We start from the raw sequence: 22,157 nt of genomic DNA, 5'->3' as shown, positions 1-22,157 counted from the left end.
AAAGAATGAGACTAAACGCGAAAAAAAACACTTCAAGTGTTACTGCATCAGATCTCTTACCACCTTCCGGACAACAACCCGGCGCATATGTGGTGGAATTTCTGCCACAACAGCAATGTTGCAGATTGGGAGTGAGGGGAAGGAGTACCTTATAAGGTGCCGCATCTTTTTCGCAATGACTGTAATCCAATTAACTACGGCGACAAGCAATGCCCTTCGGGATCGGCTGTTCCCGTACTCCTTGAGGGGTGCTATTTGTTACCTATTCAGAACGATAATCCTTCAGGCGAACAACTGAGTAGCACCTTTAGTGGCCCACGACATCTGTTAATTCACTGTCATTAAACAACCTCTTAGTGCCTGCATCCTGTCAAGGAATCGTAGTCATGTTGCCTGGGCCACAGGGAAAACTCAAATGATATTTTGAGCGCGTCAACGGAGTTGTGTGAGAAACTTACCTTCCACTAGCTGAAGCGACGTGTCAAACTGACACGATCGGTCTAATGGTGCTGCCCAAGGAAAATCTATTACTTCAATTCGACTCAGGCGCCAGCTAGGGAATGCAATTTCCTGCGTCTACAGCGGAGTTACTCGGTCCCAATCAGTTTGAAAATCTAGCTGAAAGGTGGATTGACAAGTAAACAACCCTCCTTACGGAAAGACGCACTACCGGCACGAGCCGAGGGATGCACATTGAATCAGTCCCCACTTCTTAACCAAAATGGCTGCAACATACTCCGCCACATGTAAAGTCAAACGCCCGCGTATGTGCTCTTTACTTTTCAACCTGGGCAGGTCTATGTTACACATGAATTTGGGGCCGGTAGCAAACCAGCTGGGATTAAGTGGTTCCATCCCTCCTACCGCACACGAATTAGTCAACAATCGACCCAACTATGGTATGTTTCTAATTTGTCTTGCTGGTACCAGGCCGTTTCGTTTGGACAGCTGCCGACTACAAGTGTTAACCCGCCAGTTACATACGACTAAAAGCTGTGGCTACCGAGAATGAGAATAAGAAGCAATTCAGGTTTCGCTCTTCATAAAAGACATCTTGTCCCTTTCAGAATTTTTTGTCTATCGGCGGTTCGCTAAATCATTTGCCTCAGGATGTACGTCGAATGTTGGAGGGCACCTTATTCTAAGGGACTGATGTGATGACTGAGGCCACAGTTTGGCCGTAGAATAGATCGCTTTTCGATTAAGTGTTCCCATGAGGCCCATCTGTTCCCTTACTTTCTGCGAACGAAGTGAAGTTTATCCATACCGTTACTGCTGAAAAAATCGGAAACAACCTGAAGAGTAAAAGCATCGGGAGATAATTTGACCCATGCAACAGAAGCGAACATGTTGGTTGAAAATTTAGTTTAGAGGAGATTACATGTTGGATTGTTCTAGTGCTCACTGAACTTGCCATTCGGGGGCCTACCCAGCACACAGGTATCTGTTAACATAGATGGCAGAAAAACTTGCTGTTACCTTGAGGGGATTTTCTATAGCAGCTCAATTTATTCAGCCGTTCGGGATAGTGTTCAGACTACCGTCCAGTACACCAATACCGCGCTCGAGAAATCTGCTGCAACATAGCTAGGACGAGGGCTACGTGGTGAAGATAGTAACAAACAACCTCGAGAATCGAAAACCCAAGAGGCCAGATAACTGAACAAACTAAGAAACCACAGACACTAACATTGTGAACTTTGGATTTTGGGGGTGGGATCACCTGAGAGTGCGTTTAGACTGGATTGTTTCCAGCAGAACAGAGGATATAAGAGCTGGGTAATTTTAACACAATTCGCTCCATTGGGCAACAACTGGCCAGAACTACTCTAAAACAGTTTGCAAGTCTGATCGGCCTAAACAGACAAAGTTTCTGATTCTTTGTGAAGGGTCTATTGGTCAACAGTGTGTACGCCAGATTGATTTCCTCATAACCATGTGCTGCGGTTGGCTAGAAAGGCCAACCAATAAATCCCCGGATCGCTGAACTGCAGTGGACATGACTGCTTTGTCGGGATGAAATGAATAATCACAAATATCTAGTCACTTAATAATTACTTCACGCACCGTAGCAGCGAATACCTCCAACCAGAGGTAAGTATATACATCCAGATATCGGAATGCATAACTGGGCACTCACTGTTACAAGTAGATTACATGGCGGGATAACCAAACATCACAACGCATTAAGCTACATCTCTCACATCACCAGTAGTTGCCTTCTGTTTTGCAACATGAAGGTACTGGATCGAACAACGTGTAGTTCAGGTATCCACTGGATCAAGACCCCCTTGGGCACACACACGTACAGCGTGTGTTCGCGCAAGAATACGAGCGTCTAATTCCGGAGCTGTTTGGAACAGTGGTGCGAGTGCTCATCAAAAGTAACGTGAAGAGATTTATGGAGGTCCTTTGGTGAAATGACCAGGAAAATATCACCGAAATCCTCAGTGCTATGGGGTGATCACGTAGATAGTCACACTCGTTCCCTCTACAAGACTTCCACACCAAAGTAATATTCTTGTAAGCTCAGTTTTCAACTTATGAGGCAGGCACCAAGTCTGACTGAAAATCATTCAATTTCATGCAAAGGAAGTGCATTCATGAACGACATTGTTGGTCTTATAATTTTGTCGCGGAGATTATGTTCGATATTATGACCACATTAATGGTCAGAATAATGGGAAGACTATGCCCTCCGGGTGCAGCTGTCCAGGTAATCTGACTTTCGGATATTACGCTGGAAGGATAGCTCTTCCTTCTTACGTTGATGAAACCACTTCTTATAAGCAGAGGTGATTAACACTCTCCCATGGTTCACCAACGAGCGGCGAAGAGGGACGCCAAACAACCTGAGTGTTTCGGTGAAAAATTTGAAAAACAAACGAAAAGGAGATAGATATCTACCGATTGTGTTCACAGATTACAAGAGTACAAATGAGGAAAAATGCCACTGTACCTGATGCACATCAGGCTCTTTTCGCCCTTTCGGAGTACGTTGAGGCGATGCACCACTAGGAACCTCCGAAGGTAAATATTTTTCGTCGATTCGCTCAAACTTTCCAAACAGCCGTCGGTACAGTGGATGTCTGTGAGCATTAATGTCCTCCGGAGGCATTGCGTGTCGGATAACGGCACGATTCTCGGATCGGTATAGGGCCACCATCAGATTTTCGGCGACTTCGCGAACCTTATATAAAAAAAGTGACAAATGACATTGCAGGCTGAAGGGAAAAGGGTCTCTTGGACAGAAATTTGAAATTTGAATTAACAAGAGCCAGTGTGTTATGTTGAGGACGCTCCAACAAAAATCTACTCCCAAGACGATGGTTGATTTGGCGCGAGGGCCATTTGTAGAGAAAATGAGGTAAACCACAGTGGTCCAAAAAGAACAAGCTGAAAAGTGATTCGGTATGAATCTGAGTCTGAACTGTCAGTTACACTATACGACGTACTTCTTTCGACCGGTGGGTAAGTGCCTTGGCCGTGAAAGCTGCCACAGCATCTAATGTAAATCCATGGGTGTGTTCTGGACCATGGGAATCAAGACCTCGAGCTGCGTACAATTCGGTTACCAATTCCATACGACTCAGTGCAAGTCTATCCAAGGTGACCGAGGAGAAAGGCCGGAGGAGTTCATTCCAAAAAGTTGCATTGTGGCGGAGCTGAAATCAATTAACATGGTACGTTCATTTTGCCACACGAAGACCGAACAATACAATTCAAGAAAGGGGGCCACTGACAACATGGCTCACGTCGGTTATATGGCAAACCTAAGCGGTTAGAAACAAAACACTTGGTTCATAGAAGTACTCCAGTCGTCAAGCCAGCCAGATCTCGAGATGGTCCAGGACATAGTCACGAATCAAAACCTAACCGCGGTGCAAATGGGGTAAAAGCTTGACTACTGATTAAACGCAAGTAACGTGATAAAAATGATTAAACAACGGCAACCCCGGTCTGCGTTGACTGCCCATCAAATGGGTAAATTGGTGTGATGACTGCAAAATTTGAGGCTTTACTTATTTGAATGAAACTGTCCACGATGAATGCAAGCTTTCAAACGACGGATATGGCGCAGTTTGACCTATTAAAAGTTTAGAATCCTGGTTTGGAGGTTAGATTTCGAGATAAAAACAGTAGTCTAGCAGTTATGCACCGAGGAGTGACCTCAGATGAGAGCTGAAGAAAACATGATATTATGTTTTTTATGTAGATCTCTTACCCGGGGAGTCGAGTGTGGCTGTTTTGTGCTAAATACGCCCAACTTCACAGGAAGTGGAGATTCCCGCTGATTTTCCTATCCGTTTAGCTACTACTTGTGTTCCGTGCTTAGTTGGATCGAAATGATATGACCAAGGCATCGAATCAGAAAACATAACCTAGAACAACTAGGTTGGTGGAGTAAGCACTAACCTGAGGCCATTGGGCCATAGAAAGAATCTGAGATTTTGCGACTTCGCGAATGCGCGCCGAAGTGTCACCAATTCTCTGAAACAGGATCGGAATCAGTTTGTCCAGGGCGTAATGGAGTTCGACGCGTAGTATGGAATATCGGTCAGCAAAATCCACTATAGTTCCCTTGATGAAGTAAGTCGCGAGACGGAAAATAGATAGAACCTAGAAAACAAATAAAACATGCATTGTATCCACTGCCACCACCAAAACATTGCTCACTCCTAGGATAACAACGGGACGATTAGCGCCTAAGAAAAGCATTCGGAATGAAGGTTACGGTCACGTTGAAAGAGTATGCTTACTTGATCTTGAAGTGCACGTTTCAGTAGGAAAGTGGTTGATCGAAGCTCAGCACGAGGATCGGGATCAATCATATCCGGGGCTGAAACTGGTGGAGGCAGCTTCGGTGCAGTTACTCTCTTTTCTAACTCTACTAATGCTTGTTCCCGGAAGCTCCAGCATTTGCTCAGTGCCTTTGTAACCTACAATGAAACAAATAGTAAAATATCATAAACCCCCTCATTGGATCATTACAGTATAACATAAAGACCCCAAATATCGTGGGACCAAAGCTGAATTAAGCTATGTAGACAGAAGATATCTTACGAATCGAAAGATAGATCACGCACTAAAGAACAAAGGAAGCCAGATTTGTTTGATCCAGTAGAAATTCAAGACAGTCATAAGACGGCTGTAAGATGGTGCTGGTTTCCTATCAGCATTTGTAAATTTTGAGCCACCCTACTTGTAAGTTTTACGAATATGCAACCTTACTCTGTAATGAAGACATACGATGGAATTAATGTCGGATGGCCTAAGATGAACTGGTACAACTTACCAGGTCAAGTCCGACAACATCGATTGCAACACTGGCTTGCCGTCGAGCGTTCTCACTCAGCTGCTCTGGCCCTTCCGGTACCTCAGCTGGAGTTGGACCTTGAGTTAGCACTTCAAAAGGACGTTTTTCTACAACTTTCTTGGCATGTAATTCCTGTAGTTCCTCCATTTCCCTTAATTCTTGAGCTTCGTCAACGGTTGGAAGATGTTCCGTCACCGGCATGTGCATACACGGAGGCTCCGGCTCTGGTGACTCATCTGGATGCGCCTCGCAGCACACATGGTCGCTAGGATAAGATTCCACCGCGGCACTGTTGTTTTGAGGACTGATTCTGAGAGCAGGAAGCGGACGCTCATCGGGGTCTGCAGGCGGGCACCGACATATGTGTTGTTCCTCTGTCTTAACGTCCGAGTGTCTAATGGAATGGTCCAGATCTTCTTTGCTAGGGTTGATTACCGCATCTAATGTAGACAACCGCACGTGTGCGGGACGGCCTGCAGTTGAAATATGGGAGGATGGAGGTAAATTGCAGCGTTGAATAGCTTGTGAAGACCGTATACAAAAAAATCAAACTGTTGGAAGAAAGCCAGAAGTTAAGTTACGAATTAGACTGCCACAACGCTTTAATGAAAGACTGTGGGAATCTTCGTCATAATGGACTACAACAACAGTAGAACCTCTCCAAAGAAAGTGACTTCGGGAAGAAAGCAGAAGTTAAGTTACGAATTAGACTGCCACAACGCTTTAATGAAAGACTGTGGGAATCTTCGTCATAATGGACTACAACAACAGTAGAACCTCTCCAAAGAAAGTGACTTCGGTTGACCCCGTACTATACTTATCATGACCCTGGGACAATTAGTTTCTACCTTTGGAGTTGTACTAGTTCAAAAATACTGGTTCAGATATGGCACTCCTTGGGTGAATAGCTATCGTGAAAATCAGATGCAGTAGGACTGTGATACCAGCAGGCTGTCCAAAAATCATACAAGAGAGATCAGAAAAGGGGTTTTACAGCCAGTAGGTTGGTGCCTTAAGCGTCGAGTTACCTCGACCACAGTTAGAGCGCACTGTTAGACTATAAGGGGGACCTGAGTGTAATATGTAGATGTATTCTGATTTATGGGTAGGCTCAATGCCCTCCGTAGCAACTATTCCCTATCGATCGTTACTTCAAGAAGCTTGAGTGTACCGGAGCGACACCAACTTAGAGGTTGCAGTGTAGAGTGGGAAAGATTGCGCAAAACCTCCCGCTTTCCACGAAGGTAGGCGTAACGTTGCAAGATACGGCCGATAACCTAAGTTCCTGTTATCAGTTTTTAACAGTATTTTTAAGGTGAGACTTTTGAGTGTACGAACCTCGGGTGTTTAGAGCAGACAGTTCAGTTCAGTTCGAAAACCGTAAATCGTGTATGTGTGTGCGGTGGTCCGGGTCGCCGCAGCACATGACAGTCGGTTGTGTAGGATAAGGGTACAGAGAAACATTTCAAAACAAGGAAGAATACAAAGGAAAAGAGGATAGATACAAAACCACCACTAGTTGCGTGGCATTGCTATGTCGATGAGTACATCCAACCGTTAACATGATCGGTTTGTGAAACCTCAACCTCACGGACCAGTCAGCCAAGAAACTTTGTTGTTTTTTTCACACTCGTCTCCAGGTCACTTGGTATCTTATTGGATCTTCCAGTCAAAACCCGTTTCAGCGAAAGGCCAAGGTAATCGATCACCAGACATAAGGAGTACAAGTTCTAGTCGGAGTAGTTGGTGCAGCCAAATCAACTCATCATTTGGACAAGCAGCTGACTTGTCAAAAAACACTCATCGCACTTCAGCATTCCTATGATGCACCGATAGTCAAAAAAGAAGCAATCTCCTCTCATCTTTAACATACAGCGGGCAGGCTTCATCACCGTGAGGCAACACGAATTGCCGCGTTGTAGGTCCTGCTTTTTACCTGCAGACCAGAGTCACGTTGACCTCAGGCTTGCCTCAGTTGAAGGTAGGACGAGCGTGAGCAAATCTAGCGTTCAAATCGTCAGCAAAACTGCCCAGGTAGGTAGATCTATCCACTACAAATAATGGCTCGGAGGCCATGAAGAGCTTTAGCAGTGCATTCGTCCAGTCTTGAAATGGCTCTTTGCAGTTTGAAGGTAAAAAGCGCGTACCGAATTGTACAACAATATTATCTAAATTATTTAGTGGTGCATATCGTCCGCACACCCTAAGTTCATAAAGCCTTCTACGGAAAGAAAATCTACATCAGAGACACAAGACATAGCTAACGTTTCCGCCATTGGATCACGAAGCTGACGACAATTCTGATGATGAACTCAGGAGAACATTGTCCGTAAACTCTCATGTACCCATGTTTATTGAAGCGTGGCGCAACTGTCCGGTACATCTTTCAAAGAGAGATATTGCCACAAAGTCAAGCGCTGCTGTCAGATATAAGGAGGCAACAATAGTTTGCTTTCTACATGGGCGACGTTCTAGAATTTATCATAAGGTGAAGATGTGGTCAGTGCAAACATAACCTAGATGGAGCCCTGCTTGGTTTTCACAAGTCCGTCTCTCGCGAGTGTCCACAAGTGTGTGTGAGCAGGTTGTGAATAATGCTGACCAATCTTACACCCTGATGATTCTTATATTCGAATCTAACGACTTTTTTAAAGACAGGTAAGGCAGTAGATACCTGCCATTCTTCCGGTAGGTCTTACGGATGGTCTTCATACATTTTGTCAGATTCTGAATGAGTCTTTCTCCAAAACAAAGTAGTGGGTGTATTGCGAGTGAGACGTCGTTTCAGAGGTCTTGCTGAATAATTTTGTCTTATTAGCGTTTTGAAGAATACACAATACAATCACCATCCATATGGGGACCACCCAGAGAAAAGGCATCACATGAAAAAGGGCACTTTTATATTATCCGCTGAGGAGGCAACCGCATTGACAATGTGTTGAAAGGTTAGGGGCTTAGGTGTGTTTATTGGTTGCATACACCGACGTTCCATCGAAATGAAGGTCAATTACGAGGATTGGAAAACATAAAAAACAGCCACCTGATCAACAGCTAACGAGGTAACTATACGTCAGGCACCACCTGACAGGAGTCTAAACAGACGCACCAGTTGTTACGCTCAATCGAACATCTACTAGGCCACTGATCAAGCAGTCCAGTGACCCAATCACAGTCCGACGTGCAAATGTGTTTGTCTGCTCACCGACTGTTTGTTACCGATTAGATGATGAGCGAAACTCGAGTCTGGTGGTTCCCACTGACGTGGACTTCCTAGTAATGGTCATCCTAGCACTATTCTTCTTGCTCAACGAATGGAGGCCATTCAGAAGCAGTTGGCGCAGAACCTCGCAGTAAATATAAGGGCTTCAGGAGACCACATAACCGTTACATAAGTGGTGTATGAAGTCTCACCAGAGCAATTGTCTCAAGTGCCCAGTTCTACAGGAAAATAACAAGTAAACTATAAGCATATGCCTGTATTAAACTGGTGTAGGTTAACGCCATCAGTGTAAATCCTTCCTGCTGGCTACCCTATGTAAGTAAGGAGTGGGTGGAAACGGCAATGTAGTTGGTGTTTTATGTTCTTCTGCACTATGGCAAGTAGGAGTTAGAAAGTTAGAGTTAGTTAGAGAAAGTCGGAGTTAGAAAGTTCGTAATTTTGACAGCGTTGTGGAAGGGCACCTAACTGGTAGTGTGCAGCTGTATTCAAGAGGCTTCGTTAGAACTACTGTCAGATGAAATTCTTTGTATCCTTAGACACTGGACACTCGATTCGTCCAGGACGGTTAACTGAGGCGTGTTGGTTTTTACTCAGTTATGCGATTAATTTGAGTAGGGCCTAGGAACATAGAGCGAGAGGTAATTTTTCTTGAAACCCTTTCAAGGATATTTTAGGGTGCGGATTTATTCGCCAGTAAGAAAGGTAAGCCAGAGTGGAATGGGTCAGTATTCGTGTTGAACACCGCAATCTGTAAGAAAGCTTCCAGAGCTTTTTATTGGTAACAAAGAAAGAAGCTCCAGACTTTGCGTTTGTTGGCTGCTGCGACAACGAGTCACACTCAGCTTACAGGAAGGATTGGTGTCTGAAAACTCATCTAGAATCAAGCTGAAGTGAAACGGCCAGGTTCTTGAGGGCTTCAGAACGATCAAAACAGTGCCATCCGAATAAATACGAGATTAGGCACATGTTGGTAACTCCCATCAAGAATATTCACGAGTAAATACTTCACGTGACTGTGCGCCTGTATCAGCCAATAGATGTGCATCAGAGATCAAGTTCGTATGTATTTTTCCCAAACGGATATATACCCTGAAGCTGGTAATGCGATCAAATGAAAGGCAACATCAAAGTACAAATATCCATAACAACATTCGAAGTGGCCATTTTTCAATGTGATCTCTGAATGGCTTGTGAGTGCCTCAGAGCGACGGTGTAGGCTGCAGTGAAAACGTACGTCCATTCGATATCTACTACTTAGTACAGCAACTAGTAGTTGGAAACCGATTAGTCTTACAAACCACGGAAAACTGGTGAGGCGGAGCAGAGAACGGGATTCAGTAAATGAGATGTCATAAGGGGGATGAAAGACGTGACTAGATGAAGCGGAAAATATAGTTACGAAAAAACATCCGATGGGTGACATATGAAGGAGCATTAGGCAACTTGAAAACTGGTGGTGTGAATCGGACGAGAAATAGTATTGTGAATCATCTGTGAGCGTGACGCTCAGATCAACTCTAGTCGAACCGAAAATGGCTTTTCTGGGCGAAGGGAACAATGTTCAGTGGTTGATGCCGTCAGATAGTGTAAAAGAATTCCTAAAAACTCAGCAGCACAAGGCCATTTGTCTTTGTTGGACACATCATCCTCAGCGCAAACCGGTTGGCAGGCGCCTTTGTTAGACACATCCTCAGCGCAAACCGGTTGGCAGGCGCGTGGTCCACAGGAAAAAAAAGTGACTTCAATAACTTAAGAGTCTTGCGAATGATTTCATCACGTACAGCAGATGAGTCTCAATGAGGATAGAAAATCCCACTGAGCTGAAGACTACCGAATTTCTAAACAACGGTTCACTTAAAGGGGATTGCAAGCATACATTTCTGGTCGTGCGGTTGCCTCTTTGCCGCTCACACTACCAATCGCCAGAATGATTCGTTCAGCTTTGAAAACAAGATATCCCACTGCCGTTTGGAATGAGTTTTCGGGATGTATGATAAATAAAACATGAGCAAGATAGCTCAAGTGGTGAGAACGCGAATTTACTGACCGGAAAGTCCGTGGTTCGAACCCGACCTCCGCCTCTCGACTTCCCCTGTCTAGGCTTGGGCAACCTGGCAATATCCCAGCCCTCGTGCTTCATTTGGGTGGCATGGCAGCTAGGCACCGGAAGGGTGCTACAGCTGAACTATGCTAACATCTGACCAGTATGAGAATCACAGCAGAACTCACCCGCATCGTACTGGTACTGCAGATAAGAGGGAATATAGGGAAGAAACGATCGTTTAAAAGGTGACGGTAAGTATAGTTATTTGGCATTCACTATGCACTAATGAAAACAAAATACGCTTACGTTTTAGAAATGGGATAGCAATAAGCTGAAGCATCGCTACCAACCTTAATAATTCGATCTACGACCATATAAGGTACCGGTGACTAATATAAAGCGCTGAATGAACTATACTGGATTTCAGTTGTAAATGAAACTATCTAAACTGACCGACCAAATGAGGGGTCTCTTAAAAGGTGCCTATGACACAAGAAGCTATAAAGCTAAAGCTATAAAGCATCTCCCGATGATGAACCAGCCTATCCATTCGATGCAGTAGGAATCATTATAGCAACTAGCTGAGGTCTTCTGCATGGCTTATCGTGTACAAGTTACCATTCCAAGTCCCTCCTCACTTTGGCAGGTGAATGAACCTGACTTAACAAAGCAACTACTCCTCTGCACAAATCCCTAGGAGATCCTTCCACCTCGTTAACTCCGCACCTACAGGCCAGACACTTTCTGACGATACGTCATTGGAACTGGACTTTTTCGGTCCAATAATATCCTGCTGTTGGTACGCTCCTCAAACTCCCTGAACTGAGATTCAATGAAGCATGGAGTTGTTTGAACTGGGAGCCTTCCGTATATTCCGTAGAAACAGTCAGGGGAAGGAATTAGGGAATAGCGTGCGCATACAGTGCCCATAGCGGTCAGTTTATTGAAGACACAAACCTATACGAGGCAAAACTTCCAACTAAGTGTGCATTCAAGCACCAGGTCATGTGCTTTAACAGCGCGATAAGATTAATAAAAGAAAAATGGTCGATGGTAACGAGCGATCAGTGGATGGGTCAATGGATGTCTGTGGAGAAGTTCAATGAAAAATAACCATAGAAAACACCATGCTATTGACTGCAACTGCTATATTGAGTATCGAACGTGGATGCCTTATAGTTAACGAGATGGCTCAGTGGTTAGGGCGTGAATTTACTGACCGGAAGGTTCCTGGTTCGAACACGACCTCTGCCTCTTGACTTCCACTTCCACCGGCAGTATCAAAGCCCTTCTGCTTCTTTCGAGTGGCATGGCAGTTATGCACCGAAAGGGTGCAACAGCTAAAGATTTTTTTAAACAATAATTCTGCGTTCCAGCATGAACAAGCCGAATTAGGTATACCGATTAAGAGTGAAAAAACCTAATTGTTTCAAGAGAAAACGTTAAGGGTTCAAGTGTGATCGAGGAAAGTTTTCATCTGCGGCCTGGCATCTTCATCGGCTTTCTACTGTCCAAATGAGAACGGGATTCATATAGTACAACAAGATTAGGCATTCCCATGTATGTCTGTCAATAACGGCCTAGCTGACCCCATTGTTAGTGAAGTTGCATAATAACTGTGACTTGGGTGAGGCGCTTGCTTGTTAATCTCTTCGCTGAGCTTGTCAACCTGACTGCGAACTTTTCGTCGCCAATCCTGTAGACATTGTGAATGCGGGGGAGTGGGTGGATTCACCGAACTTGAAAGCCAACATAGATGGATGGTGAGTAGAATAAATAGTAAGAGTTTGGCATCCTTCTCAAGTAGCCCTGTAAATCTCGTTGAGGCAATATTTTCTAATTGCTCTCCATCTTGGTAAGTAGCAGACACACACCGTACATAATAATTTCCCTTAATACATCCGACAGAAATTTGAGACATCTTCGTAGTTAGAAACGGGGTGTACAAATATAAAACGGAAACATGGAACCAATAAGCTGGAAACTTACTTGAGGTTCAGAGAAATCGGCTTCACTAGGGATGTCCGCCAGCAGGTTCATCAAATCTAAGTCTTCGAACATGGTCGACCGCAGCTCGTCAATTTGAAATTTCTTCAGCTTGGCACGTTCGTAGTTCTCCACCTCTATGGCTTCTTGCTTCTCCAAGTTCAAGCGACCCAAACGTTCGCCAACCTGGTCAAAAAATGAACGTCGCCAGACAGGATTTAGTTTGTTTATCGAGTTTAGATAGCGAAGACAGTCAGGTGAACGAGTGATAAAAACAGCGTGATTGAATGTGGTCTGTTTAGCCATTCATGCGTCCTAAGGGATACTCACAACATGAGCTACAGACAAGCATTCTTCACGAGTTTGTAGACCAATCGCTTTTTTGTTTTCTATCTTTTCGAAACTGGGGCCCATCCGTTAGGATGGTTTTCTGTGGACTCAGGATTCCACTTATATTTTGGATGCAACATCCGAAGACCATTGATTACCAGTGGTTGCTAGATTCAATAGAATCCGGATCACAAAGACTGGATTCGTAGAGCAAGGCATGCTTTTCGTGCTAGTATTTTCAGGTTCTTGCACCAGAAATGCATAAAGACAATAAACTAAAACCAATGGCTTGCAGCGTAACTAAAAAGTTGCTTCTTAGAGCTTCGGCCAAGCCAAGTCGTGTTTCAGGCGAACTCCAATTGAACGATTTACTCAGTTCATCAAACTGCTGAAAAAACTATTAGTAAAGGACTGAATTTGTGGAGCTAAAAATTCTTCTCAACCCAGGCTCGAAAAAGCGGAGATATTAATCGCTCCTCTAGGAGAAACGCAGTAAACCGGGTCAGATATGGTTGAACGCCTTCAACAATCGAAAGCCTCCCAATCGAAAGCATGTCAAAGGGAACCCGGTGTAATCAAGAGGCTACTTAGCAGTGGATAATCAATCCTGTTCGGTTGGACTTTTCAATCGAAGGATAAAAAAGACGTGTACATGCTGGAAAAATCTTGGAAAATCTGGAAAACTGTATAACAAACGCACTTGTTGTAACATCCCAATGGAGTCACGGATTTTCTGGGCACGGTCAAAGCGCTCCTCTGGAAATGTTGGTGGCAGAAAATGAGTACGTGATATGAAGTAGCATGTGGCTGTTGACATCCTTTAATGAGACACAACATTCATAAAAACGCCTCTGACGTAACAATACCTAAAGAGGAAAATATTCATAGAATCTGAGGCATTGTTAGTAACCCAAAGTAGGTTAATAGTTCCATAATAATAATACTAATAGTAATAATAATACCATACTAATATGTTATTATGTCTCACTATCTTTCAAAAACAATTCTGCTTCTGATCAAATCGTCCATCATTTATACTTTTAGCCTCAACAGTAATTGCGTTGCACCATCCGCTTACACTTCCGATGAGTATATCGCTTCCTGTGAACTGTACGGTATATTCGCATCTGAAAGATAAGATCGCTGAATGGCTTCGGACAAGCCACATCATAATAGAAGAGGATATGTTCTGGGTACACGAGTGACATCCCTCTACTCAACGGTGTTTGAATTCAGGAGGGACTGGTAGTCAGTTAGCGAAGAGTCTGTAAGATAGACGTATGGTGTGATTTTCATCTACCCAGCTGTTGACAGTGATCAATTCTTTCTACATCTACGTGTCCCAGTAAGGACCGGCTTTGTGAAATATCATTACGTACCATTTCTTAACCATTTCTCCGGTCTATCTTGTGAGAATGGGAGTTCAAGCCGACTACAGTGAAGCAGTTGGAAACTAAGCTCAACGGTTTAGCCGTAACATGCATGTCCCTTCTCTCGTCAAACATGAATTCACAGCCTGACTTCCGATTTCCGTGCAGACAATATGAGCAGCCCCAGCATCAGCATCAAAACTGAATCATCAGTTGTCTAGATAGAAATAACTGCTGTTACGAACACCGAACGGTCCCATTCTCCATCGTGACCATAGTTCAAAATGGAAAAACCACCTTTGTCTCGATCCGAAGACCGACGCAAGAATAAAGGAGTTTCCTACTGGCGCCAGCCTACACACAACATCCATATCTTGGACTTCTTTCAAAGTCACTGGTGTGAGACAAACTAATTCACTTTCCGTTGGTTTTTCCAACATCACGTTCAGATGATCACGATCTCCCTCTAAGGTCACACACGTGACTGATTCTCGTGATCGGGATATTAGCAATTAACAATTAAACCGGTCGAAGTGATCATTTACCGTGCAATCGTTATTATTGATATTATCATTATTATTACCAATATCCTTAATTATTTGTTGATTTTTAAACACATACAGCCTTCATCATGGGGTTTATATGTCCTGCATTCTTTCTACGATGGAACTTAGTTAAAAGTGAAATTCAAGGGGCTCACGGAATTCGGTTGTTTTAGATTATTTCTTCGTCGAAACCACTCCACACAAGTCAAGATCACCAGTACAACATTCCTATTGAGGAGGAGGAAATATACCCACTTGCCATGGATACTAATCGTGATCATTGTGAGCAAATTCTTAGCACTCTCTGTCCAGTTAATTTCCACCCGTAATTTACACACTTTTCAGGAGCGAAAATCGTCAGAACGAAATCCCTCTCCAAAGCATCAACCAATTGGTCTAGCTGAAGGTGTGGTACTTGTCGCTCTTCCAACCTGGCATCAACCACAAACAACGAAGCGTATAGTGCAACATTAGCCGTTTTGAAATTGAATATAGTCAAGATAATCTCGGCTCGGTGCCTACTACTTCTTGTTAACACAGGATGCATAAGAGCCCAAATGGAGTGACAGATTCTTCAAACATTAACAGTTTCCTTTCGGTACAGTCTAATGGATCGTACTAAAACACCGCAGTCACTTTGCCCTTTTTGAGGTACACCAGGTAGGCGCAGTTCCCGAGGTTCGGTCAACCTGATCTTCTACTTGAACCCAAATTGGACTGATTTCGACAAATACACTCATTTGCACATGGATTTGGTCTTGAGGGGAGACTCAACTGAGTCTCTATCATCATCAGACACGGTCCAGTTGCACCCTCAATGGCGCTGCCTTCGTTCCCCAATCTCCCCACTTAGAAAGTACAAGCTGAAGCGACTTCTCGATTCGATACACGAGACAAGTCATTGAGGAACTTTGGTTACTTAGGAGCAGTCAATTGTTTATCCCTAACTTCCGGTCACCTATGGCGGATTTGGTCTTGACGGGAGACTCAACTGAGTCTCTATCATCATCAGACACGGTCCAGTTGCACCCTCAATGGCGCTGCCTTCGTTCCCCAATCTCCCCACTTAGAAAGTACAAGCTGAAGCGACTTCTCGATTCGATACACGAGACAAGTCATTGAGGAACTTTGGTTACTTAGGAGCAGTCAATTGTTTATCCCTAACTTCCGGTCACCTATGGCACCAAAAGGTGCAAATGATAATGACAATCGTTCAGCCGTAACACCCTTTCGGTGCCTAGCTGCCATGCCACCTGAAGGAAACACGAGGGCCTGGTTGCCCAAGCCTAGACAGCAGAATTCGAGATGCAGAGGTCGGGTTCGAACCACAAACCTTTCGGTCAGTGGATTCGTACTCTAACCACTGAGCTGAGCCATCAAAGGCTACTCCTGGAAGCAAGCAACGACAATAAACTTCTTACAACCACCGAATTGGACGCTCCACGTGAGAGACCTATCTTACCGAACGAAGCACGTTGGCCCATTCCTGTTTCTGGTCTCAAATAACTGGCCCTCGTGTAGAACGGCAAAAACGCATCAGAGCCGGTCAAGTATGAAAACATAACTGATCTTTTCATACAACGAAGAGTGCTTGAGGAAGTAGCTGTTTATTACGATCAGATCGGCAGTTGACAAACCATCATACATGTGAGGCGACCTCTTGGTCACAAAACAACCTTTAGGTCATGCTCTAAAGGGTGTAGCTAATACCTGTTTTGGAGTCATGTTTCAACTGCCCACAGTTTCTGTATCCAGCTACTCAAAAGATCATCTGATGGTGGCTAACTTGCATCCGATCCGCTGCTTCCTATTCTCACCAAATGTGGCACAAAACTATAAAACTGTCGCCCGCGAAAAGTTCTCGAAGGCGATACAGCAGGGATATTGGTGTAACAACAGTACAGTTTCGGACTACGACATGTGACACCTCCATGTGGCTCTCGCCCATTGGATTGCAAAACAAATAACTAACTATCAGTGGTCATTCGATTTGATGGGTAATGTATTTACGTGACTAGCTGTAACGACGCTCCAGAAAAAATGATTCAGGTAGGCGTTGAAGTCAAAACCAAGTCAAACTCACGCAGTACAGCTGTCTGTTTCAGTTTCTCCAAGCGACGGATGATGTTAGCAACTTCAGGGTCCTGATAGATGTCGAAGGCTAGGTCTTCCGTGGGTGGAATGAAATCGTACCTGTAAGTGGAAGAAATCGTTTTATGCTCTACTACCCATAGACTTAGTACTCTGAAAAACTCCCTTCTAAATGGACCGAACGCTATCGGGAAGCGTTACCGGAAGATGAAGGTACTACTGGTCTCAAAGCCACCAACGCCGTCTCTAAAAATAGTTGTTTAGTGGTTGGTCGAAGTCATCCGCTGAATCAGAGCCACAGATAGCGAATGTGTACTCCGTAACGACGAAAACTGACCTGTCATTCCTGCAAATTCTGTACCAGGGGAGAAATACAGAGGGGGGACTTCGAATTGACAAATAAGTCCAGCACACATACTCCACTCCGTTCTTTTAAGTCGCAACAACGATTCAACCTCTTAATAAGCGCGGTATGTATAGTAAGTTAAAACCATCGTTTGGTAGGCAGATTAAACGCCATGTCTAAGATTCTAGGTGGAGTTTCAAAAATAAAAGCTACGGGGGAGCGGATAACGGTGAATGCTGCCTGCTATTCTTGGTACACCAGCGATTGTGAATTCAAAACTCTGCTAAAATAGGATTACATGAGTATCACTCATTTTGGCGAAGCACTCGCAAAATATTGCGGCAATGACTAGACATGCCTAGGAGCAATATGTCACTTATTAAAAAGACGGTAAGAATAATTTTTATCACGATGTAAAAATAAAAGTGGAGTGATTATAGAGGGCTGTGGAACCGGATGTTGTTTGAGAATCTCGGTCATCAGAACCCCTACCGAGTAGTTTCTTGAGCGGAAGTATGCAATATGGTTGAAAAGATAAGAAGAAGATAATGTTTACAGGATCGACCAAAATCGACTTCTCGTACAGAGAATCCATCTTACCTGCCCCAAATAACCGTGAAACACTCATCTATGAGTACGAGGCCGGTAACTTAATTATTCGATCATATTTTGCCTTGGTTAATCGTTTAGTTGTTTCACATAGACGTTATGCTCCAAAGCGCTTGAGTTTGTCAGCTATGAACTAAGTGACAGATTATTCTGTTCACCCTCTACAATTTCGACTGTGGAACAATCAGACAGAACAATTTCATTGGAATAGCCATTCCAGTTTGCAGAAAAATCTATGCGCCTATGGAATGAACATAATAGTACAACTGCAAGTGCTACGAGCATTGTGATTGGGCCATGTCCTCAACGCCACTGACCAGTAGTGCATCCAGTCCCGAGTTTCTCACCTGGGAATGCGACAGGTCTCGAGACAACTAAGCAATTGACTCACGAGGCTTCCTAATGAAAAATTCGTATTGAAAACAAAACAGATTCTCGACTGCTCTTGTCCATGGTCAGGCGACCTGAGAGCAATCCAACCCTCACTCTCCATTTGGGTTGCATCAAAATGTGCCATAGATGAACCAAGAAGAGCAGAATCATTACAGCCAGTCACAAATGAACCAACTTCAAACCATTTGCCACAACATGGTCAGGCAGAAGTGGAAACCATCCCCTGATATATGGTCCTCCAATCTTGTCCATGTCAGGCGACCTGAGAGCAATCCAACCCTCACCCTCCATTTGGGTTGCATCAAAATGTGCCATAGATGAACCAAGAAGAGCAGAATCATTACAGCCAGTCACAAATGAACCAACTTCAAACCATTTGCCACAACATGGCGGGTTGCATCAAAACGTGCCATAGATGAACCAAGAAGAGCAGGCATTTATCAGAATCATTACAGCCAGTCACAAATGGACCAACTTCAAACCATTTGCCACAACATGGTCAGGCAGAAGTGGAAACCATCCCCTGATATATGGTCCTCCAATAGAGAATATGTCTATCCTGACTGTCATAAGACCGATCAATCTCTTCATCTCACACTACCGACAGTTACGATAACTAGGCATTCGAATTTAGCATGCGATTTGCGCCAACCCATGGCATTTTACCGGATCTTTCTCTGTACCAAGACTTGATGTTTATCCAATAAAAGCCCACGTGAGTACGCTATCATCCTATGGTTTCCATATGTCACAAAATCGGCAACCGCAGTGATTCAGAAACATCTAACCTGAAAATGCCTGCAACCTTTCAACTCCTTGCCATAGTTCAACCATCCACTCCACCACGTATAACAACGGGAACTGATTTGACAACTGCGTTCACTTTGACATCAAAGATATCGAGAAGCGTTTGATCAAAACTTTCACATGATTTGAATGCTGAGTGTTAAAAATCGTTTGGCGCACTGAATCTGGTGCAGACTCCTGGTGATGAAATAACTGTAATCGACCATTTATGGTGCGTTTTTCTGTCTTCTCTGCTTAGTTTCGATGTTCTCTGGCGAACCGCTAAGGAGTTGCAACTCGTGCCCTGCTCAGTCTATGAAATCCATTAGTTATGTCAATACTCGTCAATACTCTCAACGTAGAAGCTAATAAAAAGGGTACTGGATGGCCGCATTCGTCTCACACCGAAACAGTCCAGTGGGACAGCACCCGCTAACGTAGGAGTTCATGATCATAATATAATGGTTAAATCTGAGCAGTGCTTCGTACTGATTTCGAAATTAGGTGAGCTGCGTGGGATCGCGAAGTGAAACTTTCGAAAACCTCCTCATAGCTCTGTGCGTCGTCCGCAAATTTCAGCTCGAAAGACTATGCTATATATCTGACACTCAAGAACAACATGCCAATTTTCACTGATTCATTCGACAGGTCTACGGAGCAAACTTATTCGTTTTGATGGGGATGACTGAAAGACGAAGTCAGAGCAAAACATTCCTCTTTCCATCGTAAATCCAAAGCATTACAATGTTCGAGATTAAAGGTTTCCAATCACGTCCAAAATGTGTACTTCCGTGCTACCAACACAAACGTCTCTTGATATGAAGAGGGACAGTGACTATCAATACCACAGGTACAACATTCAGTGGGCGTTACCTGACCTATTCCTCTGCGAATCTTTCGACAAGCGATTTCAGGAAGTAAACCACGATTTTCTGTGGACAGAACAATCAAGGCAGCCCATGTTCATAAAACGTGGGGAGCCTGATCTAATAAATAAAAGATAGTAAAACTAGGACTCTCACGAAAGACACATCTGTCGTTCATCGTGGTCGTTGTTCTCAGAGTCCTTATTCAGATTCACTCATGTGGATCACGCGCAGAACTCATGCTATACGGATACTTATGTCAATCGTATTCGGTCAGCTATCAACACAAGAATCCACTCAGCGGAGGTTCAGAAGATTCTCTAGCATACGTGCACTAATCTGAGCGACACATGCCGTTATAAAAAGGCTTTTGTCTTCGACTGGAGAGAGTAGGAGGCTATATTTTCAATTCATGAGCCTAAAGTTATGAGATTCGCCCAAAAAGCGAAGCATGCTAGAGGGAGATTAGTTCCACTATGCGCGCGATACCAGTCGGTTTGTCAGCTAGAAACGATGTAGCAAGTGTGCTTTCTTTCCAAATGATACAGTTTCTATCACCGAAAAATGGGGGAGCATGAGAGACCGCCAAGCAATGCAGGCAAAAGCGAATGGGCCATGTATTCCAATGTCGGTAACCATTGGCGGGTTGAGTCCCGGGGTCCTCATTCAGAAAGACGGCGGTTGTCGACCCAAATGAGTTCACTGGTTAATATTTGCAGGCTTGACAGGTTGACAGGTCATACACTGTTCACCTCCCGGTTGTTTTCACTCAACGAGTGGTTAGGCGAAAAGAGTTATGCCAGAAGGTCCTCTGACATGAGTAGTACATGTCCTAACCAGCGTAACCGATGAAGCATGAGTAACTCATTCATTGTAGGCGAGTTCCTTGTTCTTAATAGCACCTGACTTATCCCAAGATTGGTAATCCGGGGTTCCCACAAAACCCGGCTAATTATCTGGAGACACCATTATTCAAACACTGACAGCGTCCGGACGTCCTCCGCTTATAGGGACCACGTTTCTGACCAGCAAAGCAGTATAAATGGCACCGCCGCGGCGTATACTCATGACAAGCGAACTGGTGTCACGCCGGCATCATAGGTCTCAGAGGTTGGCGAAGGCTGCCCTGGCCTTCCCGATTCAAAAAGTAATCTCACTCTTACTAGTCCATTAGAACTTATACAACTTCCCGTGTAAGCATGAGCTTTGAGTGTGACACAACAACACTTTGCACTTTGCAGGTGTGAAGCGCATACAAAACCATGCAGCAGAATCACTTGGGTTAATTAAAGTGGCTTGCATTTTCAAGGACATGAACAAAGGGAGCAATATCGACCACGTACTTAATGTCTGCGAGAGAACGCCCAGGATGCATTCCGATCCTCGAGGTTCCAGAGGCAGTCGGAGGAATTTCAGAAGGCACATCAATAACAAAGTTGGGAAAAAATGTGAGAGGGGGCATCATTGTCTTTCACCACTGGGCGAAGTGAACTCAGGCGAAAGATTGCTGCATATTCGTATCCGTTCATAGGAGTTCATATACAGTGTCCTCTTAAGGGCCATAAATTTGGAATACACTTGATCGCCAAACACCGTCAAAGTTTCTGACGATCGACAGAGTCGGACGCAGCATCCAGATCAAGAAGAGCGACCAACATGAGACCAAAGTGAGTGGCGCTGTTTAAGAACTGGTCTTGAGGTAAAGACACAACCTAAGGCAGGGCAAAACCCAGCTTGATTTTCAAGGACCTGTTGCACCCAATAATCGATCGACCCAAACAAAATAATGCCAGCGATCACCTTGGAGGCAACAAATACCGACCCGATGCTAGGATGGGCCCTTTTTCGTGACTCAAATCACTGCCGAGGCAGTCCATTCCACTGATATTCTGCTTTCGTCCCAACTCTTCCGTAGTATGGCAATCAGACCATCATCATCATCATTATCATCACCATCATCTACAGCATGACATGTGTTCAACACCGATGCTTCACTGCCGTACAAACATGACTTATTTGAAAGCCTTATTGTAAAGAAAAGAGTAAAGGTGAACGGGGGAGGGACTTAGCGCTAGCTTAACACAATCATTCCGAGGTGCCTACACCTCCAGACATTCACTCAGGCAATCTGGACAGAAACTGAGAAGAACGCCACTGACATCGGTTGGCAGCCATATCTTGTAGTGTTACAACCAGGTACAGTGAGGATCACGCGGTCCCCACCCTGGAAGGCGAGTAGCACCGACAGCACCCA

The 22,157-nt window shown here is 44.3% G+C and overlaps 1 protein-coding gene across 1 annotated transcript in view; it reads right to left on the bottom strand.

The window, feature by feature from the left end:
• Positions 1-22,157, bottom strand: part of T265_10556 (hypothetical protein) — a gene marked incomplete at both ends in the record, with an annotated part of 37,577 nt that overhangs the window by 11,039 nt on the left and 4,381 nt on the right. Inside the window, 9 exons of the mRNA XM_009176958.1 lie at positions 2,960-3,190; positions 3,456-3,665; positions 4,417-4,620; positions 4,761-4,940; positions 5,297-5,838; positions 6,504-6,594; positions 12,571-12,753; positions 13,598-13,653; positions 16,896-17,005. Coding sequence (XP_009175222.1) covers positions 2,960-3,190; positions 3,456-3,665; positions 4,417-4,620; positions 4,761-4,940; positions 5,297-5,838; positions 6,504-6,594; positions 12,571-12,753; positions 13,598-13,653; positions 16,896-17,005 — 1,807 coding nt within the window. The remainder of the gene's footprint in view (positions 1-2,959; positions 3,191-3,455; positions 3,666-4,416; positions 4,621-4,760; positions 4,941-5,296; positions 5,839-6,503; positions 6,595-12,570; positions 12,754-13,597; positions 13,654-16,895; positions 17,006-22,157) is intronic.

The sequence above is a fragment of the Opisthorchis viverrini genome (assembly GCF_000715545.1).
Source record: "Opisthorchis viverrini unplaced genomic scaffold opera_v5_384, whole genome shotgun sequence".
Taxonomy (NCBI): Eukaryota; Metazoa; Platyhelminthes; class Trematoda; order Opisthorchiida; family Opisthorchiidae; genus Opisthorchis; species Opisthorchis viverrini.
Note: the sequence above shows the minus strand (reverse complement) of the source record. Positions and strands in the feature narration are given on the sequence as shown.